Source organism: Phoenix dactylifera, chromosome 12, assembly GCF_051530095.1.
Source record: "Phoenix dactylifera cultivar Ajwa chromosome 12, Ajwa_hap1_PhDact_Kaust_v1.1, whole genome shotgun sequence".
NCBI classification, from domain to species: domain Eukaryota; kingdom Viridiplantae; phylum Streptophyta; class Magnoliopsida; order Arecales; family Arecaceae; genus Phoenix; species Phoenix dactylifera.
The window spans coordinates 12,765,614-12,779,486 of NC_143201.1; the positions used below are offsets into that span (position 1 = coordinate 12,765,614).

Below are 13,873 nucleotides of genomic sequence, written 5' to 3' on the forward strand. Positions count from 1 at the left end.
CGCATCCGAAACATATCATTTCTTATCTTCAAAGTATACTAATATTGATTCAAATGATGTGTCTTACGATGATCTTGATTGCAAGTGAATATTTTTAAAATATATGACTTTATTTTAATATTTAAAAATTTATTGAGCTTCATGTATACATTGCTGAAAAACTGAGATTAAGAAATTGAGTTCTATAAATATATATACCTCAATGATCATCTATAGGTTTTTCTCTCCTATATTATTAAAGACTTCCATCAATAGAGTGAATGATCTTAAAGCTAGAAATATTTCATCTCACTCAAATGATTCTAAAAGAAAGAAAATGTAAATGCCTTTGAAAGAAACTGAGCTTCAAATGAATCATTTTCTGATTAAAATTACTATATATTCTCTCTAAGATTAGGAGAAAGCATAACTTATTCTTAAAGGATTAGAAAGAGTGATTACTATAAATTCTGAATAATTCTAGATCACTCTACATTCTTGATATTACAGAATTTCAGTGTTATTCACGTTTATCACTAAAATCTGAAATTCAACAATTAAAATGATTAAAGAAGAATGCATCTTTTGAGGGGGAGCTTTAGATATTCAATATCCTATCCCAAAGACACTTTATTTTGATGCATACTTTGAATTTTATGGATTGATTTTGATGAACCTCCTTATATTGCAAGACATGCTTTAATTTCCTTGAGATGAGTTCTATAAAGGTTGTCTTTTCTCAAACCTTGAGTCTTATGAAAATAAGCTGAAATATATTTTCGAGATTGACAATCTTATTGAACATTATCTTAGGATTCTAACCTCTTAAATGGAATGATCAATTGAGGGGGAGAAAGAAAATTTCAGAAGGAGAGGTCTCATGGAACTTAATTACATAAATCTATAGGAGAGGGAAAGAATACTAAATGAAAAGTGATCCTAATACTCTCCAATATGTATCATCTGAAATTTAAATCTGAAAATCTTTATGATACACCTTGAGGCGTGTTATTTGGTTAGTATATCTTATGCATCACTCATGAACCAAATTACAAATCTTAAGAGCCTCTAATTTAAATAAAACAGGAGGAGAACAATGTATTAAATTTTCTTGAGTATCTTTTAGAAAATCTATTTTGAACCTCACTAATGAGTTTTAATTGACTTGCTCTTTAGAACTTCTATTTTGTGCCAATTCATATTTTTATGTATCAAATTTTTTTTGGAATAGAAGAATAAAGTCTTTAAAAGAGCTTTAAAAGAACCTTCAAAGCCTTGAACTTTATGTATACTCTAAGATATATTATAAATTGCATGAATTCATATTTTGGTATTTATGCCACAATATTTTTACACCATAAAAGAACTTTGCAATCATACTTAATATATTGTTCTTATACTCAGAAAATTAGTTAAATTGCTCTCATGTTGATAAAATACTTAATAGATTGGGCACAAGATCTTAAATGAACAAGCTTTCACACTTATTATTGAAGAGAGGTTAGATTTCCACTTCTTGAATTAACCTAAGGAAGATCCCACCTACACTTGATTAGAAAACTATCTGTGGTATCAACTTAGAAAAACTTCTTGAAAACTATCTTAATTGGCTCTGATCTGTGCTCACTAATCTGATTTCAATATTATTGCCTTAAGTTATATGATTCATATCCTTGCAATAATTTAACATTCCAATCAGAGTACAATAAGGGAAAGAAATATTTGAGTGTTCTTATCTTTGTGCTTAATGTTTCCCTATCTTTTTGATGTTGTCAAAAAGGGGGAGAAATATCTAAGTATATGCAAATATCTAAGTATATGCTCATAATGCTTTATTACTTTGAATTGAATACAAATCAGCTTAAAGTTTTAAATATGTTGATTGTGTTAAGCTGATTAAATCTAAAGCATTATCATGAAGTATGCTTTTTAAATATATATGTTTTCTACTTCATGCAACTTAGCTATGTATTACTTCTAGAAATCAATATCTTTTATATTGCATATACTCCAAGTTTTGTCATCATCAAAAAGGGGGAGATTGATGACCCAAAGATTGATTCATAGATTGATTTTGATGATCACAAAACCTTGAAGTATAGATACTAATGTTTATGTTGCAAGGAGAAAGATATTTATCTTGCAAGGAACATAGCAAGTTGGAAGAACACAAGAAGGCCTCCAAAAGCTCTCAAGAAAAGTTAGAAGAAAGCTACAATTCATTGGCCCAAGTTTAAAGTTCAAAAGGTTCAAATTGGAGGAGTAAAATCAAAGGAAAAATTCGAAAGAATAGTCTTCGAGTCGACTCCTGAGGAATTCGAGTCGACTCCAATGTTTACCGAGTCGACTCCGGAGAAGTTTGAGTCGACTCCTAGGAGTCACAGGCAGAAAAGTCAGAGAGCAGTTTTCGGGTCTGAGATTCGAGTCGACTCCAGTGGAACGCGAGTCGACTCCGATGGTTGGTAGGTCGACTCCAAAGAAAGCAAGAGTCGACTCTCAGCGGAACACAAGAAAAAAAGTCAGAGAGCATTTTTGGGACTCTAAGATTCGAGTCGACTCCCGCATTGCACGAGTCGACTCCGAGACTCCGCGACCATCAACAGACAGAAAACCAAGTTACTGTCTCTGAGATTCGAGTCGACTCCAAGGAAGTTCGAGTCGACTCCAAGACTGGATGAGCCAAAAGACAGAGAATCGAGAGTTCGGGCTCTGAGATTCGAGTCGACTCCCAGGACAGTCGAGTCGACTCGAGTGGACAAAATTCAAATTTGGATCCACGGACTTCAGTGGATGAGCCGACTCCAAAAATTGCCAGGTCAACTCCAGAAGTTGGCGAGTCGACTCCAGGTCAAGACGAGTCGACTCCCAGTCAAGACGGCAACTTTAATTCAAATTTGGAACAGTTGCCGAGTCGACTCGGGAAAAGCATGAGTCGACTCCCGCTACAGCCGAGTCGACTCCTGATCGCGCGAGTCGACTCCAACCCACCAACGGTCATATTGTCAGGAGGTGCAGACTGGTTCCAACGGCTCTATTTTTGTCTCTAACGGCTATATTCTTGTTTCCACGTTATCAAAAGCTATAAAAACAAGAAGAGAGCTAGGAGAGAACTTATGGAAGTGGGAGAAAACATTTAGGGAAGAGATTCTAAGGGAAATCTCCCATAAGCACAAGAAGGGCCATTCAAAGTGAAATAGAGAGAAGAAGAGCTTCCAAGTGTATCCCAAAGCTTCCTCTCCATCCGTGTGCTGCCGCGGTGATCCTCTACTTCGTGCCAAATCAGAAGAGGGTCAAGTAAAGAAGAAGTCGAGCTCCTCCATCTTCAAAACTCGTTTGAGGGCTTCTCTTTACTCTATTTGTTTATATTGCTATATTTGCTTGTTTAAGAAGCTTTGATTTGTTTTAAACTTTGTTTTTAATATCTTGTAACTTGATTCAATCAAGGGATTGAATCAAGAGGTTAAGGTTTGTTGGTGAGCCAAAGGGAAAACCAACGGTGAGAGGTTTGTTGGTGAGCCTAGGTCAAAACCAACGGTGTAAGGGTTTGATTGTAATCCCGGGAAAACAATCGGGGAGGTTCTAGTCGGTGAGCCTGGGAAAACCGACCGAGTTCGTTGTGACCTCGTAAAACAACAAGTTGGGTTGTGAGCTTGTAAAACAACCGGCTGTAATCTGTAGGATTATAGTGAAATTCCCAAGAGGTCTTGGGGAGTGGATGTAGGTGCTGGGATGCACCGAACCACTATATTTTTGTTGTGTTTGTGATGCTCTTTGTTGACTGACCTTCTCACTCACTTACTTAGATATTAAGCCTGCTTAACTCTTCTTCGTGCATCCTTTAGTTGCAAGCATAATCAATTTACTCAATCATTAAATTGAATAGCATACTAGGGAAAAATTAGACTAATCTTTTATTGAACCCGCTGCTTAATAGTTGATTAGATTAGAATCATACTCTTGCTAAGGTTAAGCTTCACTAAGCATCCATACAACTTAGCATAATTAATCTAAAAGATTAGAAGTAGTTTAAAAGTTTTTAAAAGACCCAATTCACCCCCCCCCCCCCCTCTTGGGTTGTCACCTTGGGCAACAATTAGGAATTTGCATTGGCACTTTGACTATTTTTTATTTTCTGAGCTTACCATTTAAGCCTGGCCACAGGGTACAAGTGTGCTCATAGTTGTAAAGGTTGTTAAGTTGAATTACGATATTTTTTAATTGTATGAGTATGGACATGATAGTCTAAATTGTATTTATGAATATGAACTAAAAATTTAAGGAATTATGGATATTCTAAATTTTCCTTATTTAAACATATGGACTTTGCTTATATGCTTAGTATCAATAATAAAACTTGTCTAATTTATTACTTGAATTATCTAATTAAAATATTTATTACTTACTGGGTTGTTGAACTCAGTATTTAAACTTTTCTTTTATTACATATTTCGAGAATTAGATGATGATGGGGTAGTGCTATGGACCTGATTAGAAGCAAGAGCAGATTGTACTGATATAGCCTAAAATTAGTATTATTTTCATAGTTTATTATTGGAAACATGTTATCGGTTCCTTATTTTGATTAGTGTCTCAAGAATAGTTGATGTAAGACTATTGTGAAAAAAAATTCTGGACATTTCTTAATAGCTTGGATTTATTAAATATTGGAATTTGGAAATTTGATTTTAGTTGCTTGATTTTATTCTGCCATGATTGTTATGATATCATTATGGAAGCCTTGCAAGTTTGTGGAGAAATTGCTCTATGAGTATGCATCGGTTGCCATAAACCTGCCTCTTGATTTTGGGTTGGAGCCATGATAGCAACCAAGTGTAAATCCTTCACAAAAAAGTCATTTCATTTAATAGAATCAATAAATCATGCATAACTAATCACTCATCATGGATCTATATTGATAGACATTCAAACAACCCTAAGATGATGTATCCTAATCATAGGACTCTCAACTTACCTATAATTGACCTGAGATTCTAACTGGCATTATTTGACTCCAAATAGAACTCCTAATCAATGTACGACTCCATAGTCCATATCAAAAGAGAAAGATAACTAAAGACTGTCTAATCTTAAAAAAAATGTAATCTTACAGGATCCTACATAAAAAACCATTAAAATATTTCCAAATCACAAACCTAATAGGATCTTTAGATGAAAATCCTACTCATAACAAGGCTCAAAACCCACAAGAAAAATAGCTTCAAAAATTAGTATGAAAATTGTAAGAAATTAAAAAAGTACTTAACCTACTCTTTAATAAAACTAGTAAACTAACTAAACCTGATTTAGACCTAAACTGCATCGTGGACCTGACCCACTAGCTGATCAGGTCAGTTTTTCGTGAAAACTTTTAGATTCATTGGGTCATCAGGCCAGGCTAAGTCAAGAATGATAAGTACTCTTTCGTTCTATATCTGGAAGGAAAACTGAAAAAGCAGAAAACTAAAAATGGGTGTTGTTGCAGAATGCTACCACTAATGTCATTGATAAGGAGACAGTTCAACCATTATCAAGCCTTCAACCTACAATTAGTAGTCTTAGTTTCCAAGCTACAATGAGTGATAGAGGGGTTAGGAATTTCAAAGTTGTAAGACTGAGGTTGAGATGGATAAGACTAGGCTGGGTCCAATCAGGTCAGATAAGGTAGGGCTAGATCTAATGTTTCACCTATTTTAGTCCTTGTTAGTACATGGGTTGGGTCAGACTGGGATGATAGGAAAAATATGACAGACCAGACCTGGTCTTTGAAACAGGTCTTTTTCAACTTGGACCACCACCATGTGTCTAAATGATGACATCAAGCCAGGTCTAAATGAAAAAGGAATAGGTCAAGTCACAAGTTTACCTGAGCTATTTGCAGCCAATAGGCCTAATATCTATGCCATATTACAAAACATTGAAATTGGAAACTTAAAAACTTACGTTTAAAGCAAGTTTACCATGATAAAAAAGAAAATACTATGCAACTTTTTCGAACTTTAATTTTCCTAGCATGTTTACCTTGATATAATGCTTATTCAAAATGTAATTATGCTAACTTAGTCCTTCTAGTATGAAAATTTACTTTATTCAAAAGCGAATGCCCATATGCCAACAACTACAATCCCTAAGTATAGAAGAAAAGACAAATCAACTTTGCCTTAAGTGGAAAGTAGTAAAATACCTAGGAGGGATTTGACTTTGTTGCTCTGGAGATGACCAATAAAATGCCATTCAATATCTGCTGGAAGCTGCAACTGCAGAGTAATTAATTTTGCATTCTTTCTCATAAATGAAACATTGCAAGAATAGAAGTTTATTAAAATCCTATTAACATGTCGTTTGCAACTTTGCATACAATTGCATTTCAATGCTTAAGGTTCACTAAAGCCCTGTTTGGGGGAGTTTTTGGAGAGCCAAAAAGCACTTTCTGACCCTCCAAAAGTACTTTTAGATAAAAAATGGTGTTTGGTAAAATTTTTGGAAAGCTGTTTCAGCTTTTGCGGGATGCTGAAAACAGCTTTTAGGAAGAAGCTCCAATTTGGAGCTTTCCGAAAACGCTGTTTTCAGCTTTGTCGGGAAGCTGTTTTTTGGACTAAAATACCCCCATTTAAATCACACTTTTTTTTCCCAAAATTTTCATCCCGCCTCTTCCTCTCTCACCCATCCTCTCCCTCTCCCTCTCTATCTTCTTCTTCCTCTTAACGCCACCGCCTCTGTTCCTTCTTCCTCTTCTTTTTTTTTTTTCTTTTTTTTTTGTTTTGGGAGCTCGTGGCTGCCCACGGTGACAGCCACCATGCCGACCACCACCCAGGGCCGGCGACCCCTCTATATTTCAATGAAATAAAATAATAAATAAATAAATAAAATAAATAAATAAATAAAAAGAAAAATAAGAGTGAGTGGCAAATAATCTGATCTAAATAAATAAATAAATAAAAATATTAGTAATTATTTAACCAATTTTATCACCTAGCTAGAAAATTTGTTAGAGAGATAAATAGTCATTAGAAGGATGAAAAATTAATTTACACTAATAATTATAATATTTTATATATTTATTATTATATTATACTATAAATATAATATTATATTACATTATATCATAATACATTGATATGTTATGTTAAATAATTTAATATTATATTAAATTATTATTCTATAATACATAATGTTATAGTACTATATTATAATAATATTATATTACATTACATTAATATTATACTATATCATATATTTATGTATTAATAGATATTATATTTTATTATGCTCTGTTGTATAATACTGGTAATATCCTTTATGCTCATTTTGTCACACAAAAGTACTTTCTTAGTTTGTTTACCAAACACATGTTAAAATGCCACAGCATTTTAGAAATATAGTTACCAAACAGCAAACAGTTTTTTATAAACGCTCTGCTTCAGACAGCTCTACTTCCAACAGCTCTACTTCCAAAAGCTCTACTACTAACAGCTCTCCCAAATAGGGCCTAAGTTTCCTAGCAGCTATACTAGTCAATTAGCTTAACATATTGAGAGCCAACAAACTCAAGGTAACATAATAAAGTTCATGCAATCTATTAGAAATGGAAAGAAATCCAGAAAGACAGTATGCTTACATAAGATTAATTGTGAGCCAACTATTTCAAGTTAACACTATAAAGTTTATGCATCTACTATCTGTGAATCGATCAAGGAAATATTCCAGATATTCAGAAATCCAGAAATCCATCATGCTTATTTAAGATAAAATGGAAGCCTAGCCTTCCAAAAGTGCCTTAAAAATCACAAAGATTTCCTTCCATCTCCAAAAAATTAAGAACAGCTGTGTAACAAGGAACTAAAATCCTGAAATTATCAGAGGTTGTAAGATCAAATCTTTCTTGGCAGCTTCTCTAACATAAATATTTTGGACTCAAAATTATATTCTATTGCTGCATAGGACCAACCATGTTGTTCTTCTCATGGAACAAGTAATACACCACCTAAGCTTGCTTGCAGGCAGCAACTCTGAGAATAAAATATAACGACCCCACACAACATTTATCATATCGATCGATACCATACTGTACCGGATAAACTATACTATACTGATACTGAACCAGTACGCAACCTTGTACTGTACTGACATCTAGTGCACCTCGCTATTTCATACCTTATTGCATATCGACACTGTAATAGAATAGTACCCGTGCGAGTTTGTCCCATAACTCACAACGGGAGTTTCAAAATCCTTAAAATTTCAACAATCCATTTTTCTAATTAAATGAAGTTCACAGGACTTGGAAATTGAAGCAACCTTCCGAATTACAATTGAAGTAACCTTGCCTATACCATTTTATACCCTTTATTTTTATTTTTTGATATAATCATTTTCTACTGGTTTTTTTTAGAAAGATTTCCCACAACCATTTTCATGGACACGAAATGTCTTGAAACTTCTACTTTTACATGCTTATGCCTCTCCACAAAATGCACATAAGTAAAAGATTTTCTCTCAAAAAAAAATCATTAGATAACCAGAAAGTTTGAATTCCATCTATGTAAGAATACGTAGATCTCGCGTCAAGAATTCTCAAATTTTCATTGAATTAAGGGAACCAAAGGGGTGACGGATAAGGAGTACCTGAGGGGCCTTCTCGATGAATTCCTGGACGTAGTTCTCGCCGAAGCAGCGGTGGCCAGCGTCGTAGACGTGGCGGATGAGGGAGGTGGGCTTGGTCTTGCCGACAGCCACCACCCGGACCTGTTCCGGACGCCGGCCGGACCTCTCGGCGGCGCGCTGCACCCGGAGGAGGACGGAGCGCAGGGCCGTCACCGCGGCGCCTTCCATGAGCGGAGCAGCCATTGCGTCCAATTCCCCGAGGTGAATCTCGGGCCCTGTCCCGCGCGGAGGTTCGACGAAAGAGTACCGCTGTTTGGACCTCTTTACCGCGACTCAGCAGCCACAAAAGCGTGATCGCTTCTGAAATAAGGGAAACTAAAACACCTGCCACCAAAAAAAAAAAAATGAAGATTCACCTGCACGTCATACTCATCTCCCAGAGCTTGAGAAGGCATTAATTTGGAGTCTAAGAAGACAACCGAAAAAAAAAAAAAAAAATTATAGCAACATCTTCAACTTTAGACCAATTTCACTTACACTTCAGCTTTCAAAAGTACCAAATCAATTCTTCAAATTTTCAAAATATTTCAAAATAATTCTATCATAAATCTGCATTACAAAATTATATCACGTGACCATCACATAGTAATATAACATTATCTAATGATCAAACTATCCTTTGCATCGGTTACTAGCAGGGTGTAAGTTTTGGTGCCAAAATGCCTCAACACATGCGAGGTATCATACAACCCCAAGTGATTCCTTTCCAATAACTGTTGTTCCTACGCCTAATAAACCCTAAATCAAACAAGAAGGAGAAAGAGGGTGTAGGAAGGGAGAGGGAGACCAAGCATCTCAATCAAATTCTTTCGCTTCCTTGTTCTCTCGGCCTATCGACGTTTGTAATTGTGGAATAAGGTCGTCGCCTTTGAAGATCTCATGGACCGTTGGAAACCTCGGCCAGGATGTATAAGCTATGTTGTTATTTTCTTGTTTTCGTATTTATTCTCCGATTTTTGGGTTGACTCACCAGCCTCAACTTGGTGTTCCAGGTAAATGGAGGTTGTAGTTATTTTCATTGGCATGATCCGCCTCCAGAGTCCAGATGGAACAAGGACATTATTAACAAGCTCTCGTAATGGAATAGGAAGCTCGAGCCCAGCTTTTGAGCTACAAAAGAAGGATCAAATGGACCTGGTTATGTATGCTCGCATCCTAGGTTGTTATGTCTTGGGATTTTATGGTGTCTCAATTTTAAATGTGTTAGGGATCCCAGATTGAATATTTGAGATTTGGGAAGTGTTCTAGGGTGGATGTTTTGGGGTTTGTCCTATGTTGAATGTTTTACTTTGGGGGCTATTCCAACTTGTGTTATAATCTCTAAGCTATTTATATAATTAGAATAATATTCTTGCCTTAAATAAACGGCTTTATCTGACCTACTAAGACCAATTTTTGCACTAACAGCATTCTAAAGGTTTTTGATCCCAAGCATCTTACAAATAAATGCCTTGCACATTTGAAGCCGAAATGCGTAAACAAATATTCACTAAAGATACACCTAAATTTTTACATTTTTCCAGCTACACCCTCATACCTTTCTAGCAGTTCCTCTAACACCCCCTCTATTTTACTTATGTTCCTGTTACACTCCCTCTACATTTAATGTGTTGCAGGCACACCCCTGTAATTTGAAAATGATGAATAGAGGTATCCTAACAAATCCAGACTCTAAGGACCTATAACCTAGATACCTACTACATCATCCATTGATGTCTAACAATTTAGAACAAAATTATAAGAGAAAAAACAAAATAAATTAAAACACTTGATACATCACCCAGTGATACCTGTTATTTCACAAATAAATCAAAGAAAAAAAATCAAATCTATATTTGACAAATTGGTGCTCTAGCCGATACAGACTGCATGTACATATCTGCATAATTACATTTGGATGCTTGCCACATCATCCACTGATACCTAATAATTCAAAACAGAAAAGAATCAGAAGAGAAGAATCATTAGATAAAATACTTGGCACATCATCCACTTATACATACTATTTCACAAACAATTCAATACAAAAAAATCAAATCAAAATCAAAATATAAATAACACATAGTCAAAACACAAATAACACATAATCAAAAGAGAAGAATGCTTATATTGGCACATACTTTCTAACAATAGAGTGTACCATAATATATCATAATGGATCATAGTATTTCACAATAAACACCATAAGTGTCATAGTTAAAACTAAAAGTATCACACCAAAAGTGATAAACCAAAGGTATCATACCAAAAGTGTAAAGAACCAAAAGAATCTTAATGTTCAATAACACATACATAACAATCTTAATGTTCACTAACGCATACATAACCAAAAGTGTGCTGAAAATGGATGAAGAACATCATAGCTGTAAGAGTGTTTTTGCATGCTATGAAGAGAATGCAGGCTGTAGAGAGGCAGACTAGGAGGATGCAGGCTGTGAGGAGGCAGGCTAGAAGATTGCAGACTGTGAGGAGGTGGGCAAGGAGGCTAATAGCTAAGAAGGCAAGTTGTGAGGAGGCAGGCTGTGAGGCTAATGGTCGTGAGGATGCAAGCTGAGAGCTTGCAGCTTTTTTCTTCAATGGTCTCCAATTATGCTGAACCTAAAAAATAGATAGAAGATGAAACATAAGTACATATGAGATATAGTGGCTGAGTAATAAAACATAAATATATAATACCCGTCCTCTCTCCTTTTTGCTGTGACCTTAGCTACTAGTTTGATTGGATCTAGTGCCTTGATCCTTTTTATGGCCTTCTCCTTCCTAGGGCCTTTGCATGTCCTAGAGTAGCCCTATTATTTGCAATTGCCACATCTTAGAGAGCTGCTCTTTCTCCTTATTCTAGCAGAATCTTTTAGCTCATCCTTTTCTTTTCTTCTTGCCCTTTTGAGTCTTTCTGGAGGAGCCCTTAGGAGAGGAGGAGAAATAGTCGGGTACTCTATCCTTGGCCAAGACTCGTAAACTCTGGCAAGTGTATCTTTGTTGTATCAGGCACTGACAAAGTGCTCTGTCTCCTTTCTGATGAACATAATTGCTTCCACAGCATGGCAACATGGGTGCCTAATAGATTCCATGTCCTACATCCCTAGGCACTCTCCTCCAAATCTATGACATATCACTCATTATGATGCTCAACTTCAAATTTCTGCCCTCCTCCCCACTAGAATTTGTTGGGATTGTGGACTTTAGATCAAGGAGTAAATCGGAGTTTTAAATCCGGAAGGAAGATTGAGTTTGTAAACAATTTTTTCTTTAAACTTGTAAACACTTTGGAATCAGAGCCTTATCTTACATCAGGTATTGACAATGGCAGTCCATGGCCTTTAACTTAGCTCTCTCTCCAACTTGTTCTATATCCTGGAACACAGAAGATCTGCAATTTTATCTAAGCCATCTCTCTTAGCTTAGAATCGCTGCATCAACAATCTTTTTATAGTCTCCAACAAGATGATTATAGGCTTGTCTCAAGCATCAATTATATACTTGTTGAAGGACCCCCATATGTTATTCAACAGTATGCTCAACTTGCTTTTTGAGCTGAAGACGCGCCATGACCTCAATTCAGGTGATTGTTGTGCAAGCCACTGCCTTTTTGTCAAACTATTGAATCTCTTATATGGTAGCTTGAAAGTCATGTAATGTGATTGTCCTAGCACATTTCCAAAGTACATCTCTAAAATTTTTGCGCTTGAATCCAACACTTTGTAAATTTATATGCAAGTGTCACACACAAAATCTATGATCGGCATTAGGAACAATGGTTTAAAATGTGTCAACAAGACCCTGCACAAGTGTTGAACAAGCGAACAAGTTAGAAAAAATTAAGCATAAGTTAGTACTGAAAACTAGATATATTGAACAACTAATACGTACTTTCTATCTATCAGACATGAGGGTCCATCCATATTCCTCCATATGCCTAATGTCTCGTAACAGGCATGTAAAAAACTAGCTCTAGCTATCCTTCATCTTATCCCACTACAACTAGCAGCTGCCCCCAAAGGATCCCTTTAGGTGGCACTTATCGAGTCCAATGATAGGTCTGTAACCTCTTATAAGCCCATACTTACATGTTGCAAGATAGCAATACAACCTCTTAAAAATAGACTGGCTAGCCTCATCTGGCCTCCTGACATCCTACAACTTCATGCTCCTAGGATTAGTTTTCCTGATGATCTTTTCCGTACTCTCATAAGTGGGCATACTGCTCTTTGTGGCTCCCCTAAATGATCTCCAGTGCTCTTGTCTTGGCTCTAAAGCGTATATCATCCACCCACAATCTTTCTTTCATATTGCCATAACTTGGATTCTCTCATTCTTCTTGTACATAAAATCAAATTCTCTCTGAATTGAATTAAGCTGCAACACCTTTCTAAACATAGTGGCGGAGCTGAACCTCATGCCAACTGCAAGCTTGATTGTCCAATTAATATCTGAAGTTTCATTGAATTGGGGATAATCTGAACTCTGAACCCCATCATCTAAATTACTGACACTAGCCAAGCTATGAAGCTAAGAGTTGTGACCACTCTCTGGTTCTCTTCCTATAGATTGCTCCTCTCCAAAAAAAATATGCATCTCCATTGAGCCTAGATGCTCTATCCAGGATCTCATGTTTTTTTCAATAAGATCTTTATTAACATACTCATCAAATAAATTATAATTCTCATCGTCTAACTCCCTTAGCTCACTAAGGAATGCATTTAGGTCACTGCTGGTGCCACAAGCATCTGTAGGTAGCACCTCCTCTCTTCTTCCCCTTCCTAGTACTTATCTCTTCCAAATGTGTGGCTGCAACTCCCTTCCCCTTATCATCAACAGCTTTCCCCTTTCCAACCACAACTAATCTCCTTCCACCAACCCTTTTGATTGCTATGCTCTTAATCCTAATCTTGGGCTTGAATGCAATTGCTTCCTTGATAGTAGCTACTACCTCAGCCTCATTACCACCGTGAAGAGACATCTTTCCACTAGCTACTACCATGGCACCAATAGCTTCATCCACCTAGTGCCTCATATACATTTAACAACATCCCTCCCTCTTATACACTCCAAGATTTCTAAAATATCTTTGTCACACCTAAGTTCCCTCAAGCCATTCAAAAAGGTGTGTCTTAGCATGAGGTAGTAGAAATAAGTACAAGCCTGGTACCCTAACTAGCCCATCATATCTTCAAGCTCTGTGATATTAAACCAATCTAGGTCAGTTATTGAAGTAGCTAATGGATCCGCCACC

General features: G+C 36.2%; 1 protein-coding gene across 5 annotated transcripts in view; it reads right to left on the reverse strand.

Moving 5' to 3' along the window:
• LOC103697299 (uncharacterized) overlaps positions 1-9,636 on the reverse strand; it is a 58,309-nt gene extending 48,673 nt beyond the window's left edge. For 2 of the 5 annotated variants that reach the window (XM_089926707.1, XM_089926706.1), the window contains exons 1-3: positions 9,428-9,636; positions 8,602-8,964; positions 6,161-6,227 (exon numbers count right to left, since the gene is read on the reverse strand). In XM_089926707.1, coding sequence (XP_089782833.1) covers positions 6,161-6,227; positions 8,602-8,823 — 289 coding nt within the window. In that variant the 5' untranslated portion in view covers positions 8,824-8,964; positions 9,428-9,636. Of the gene's footprint in view, positions 1-6,160; positions 6,234-8,601; positions 8,998-9,427 lie in introns of those variants that run through there. The other 3 variants (XM_088708463.2, XM_088708460.2, XM_088708459.2) reach the window with 2 other exon arrangements.
• Positions 9,637-13,873: the final 4,237 nt, after the last annotated feature.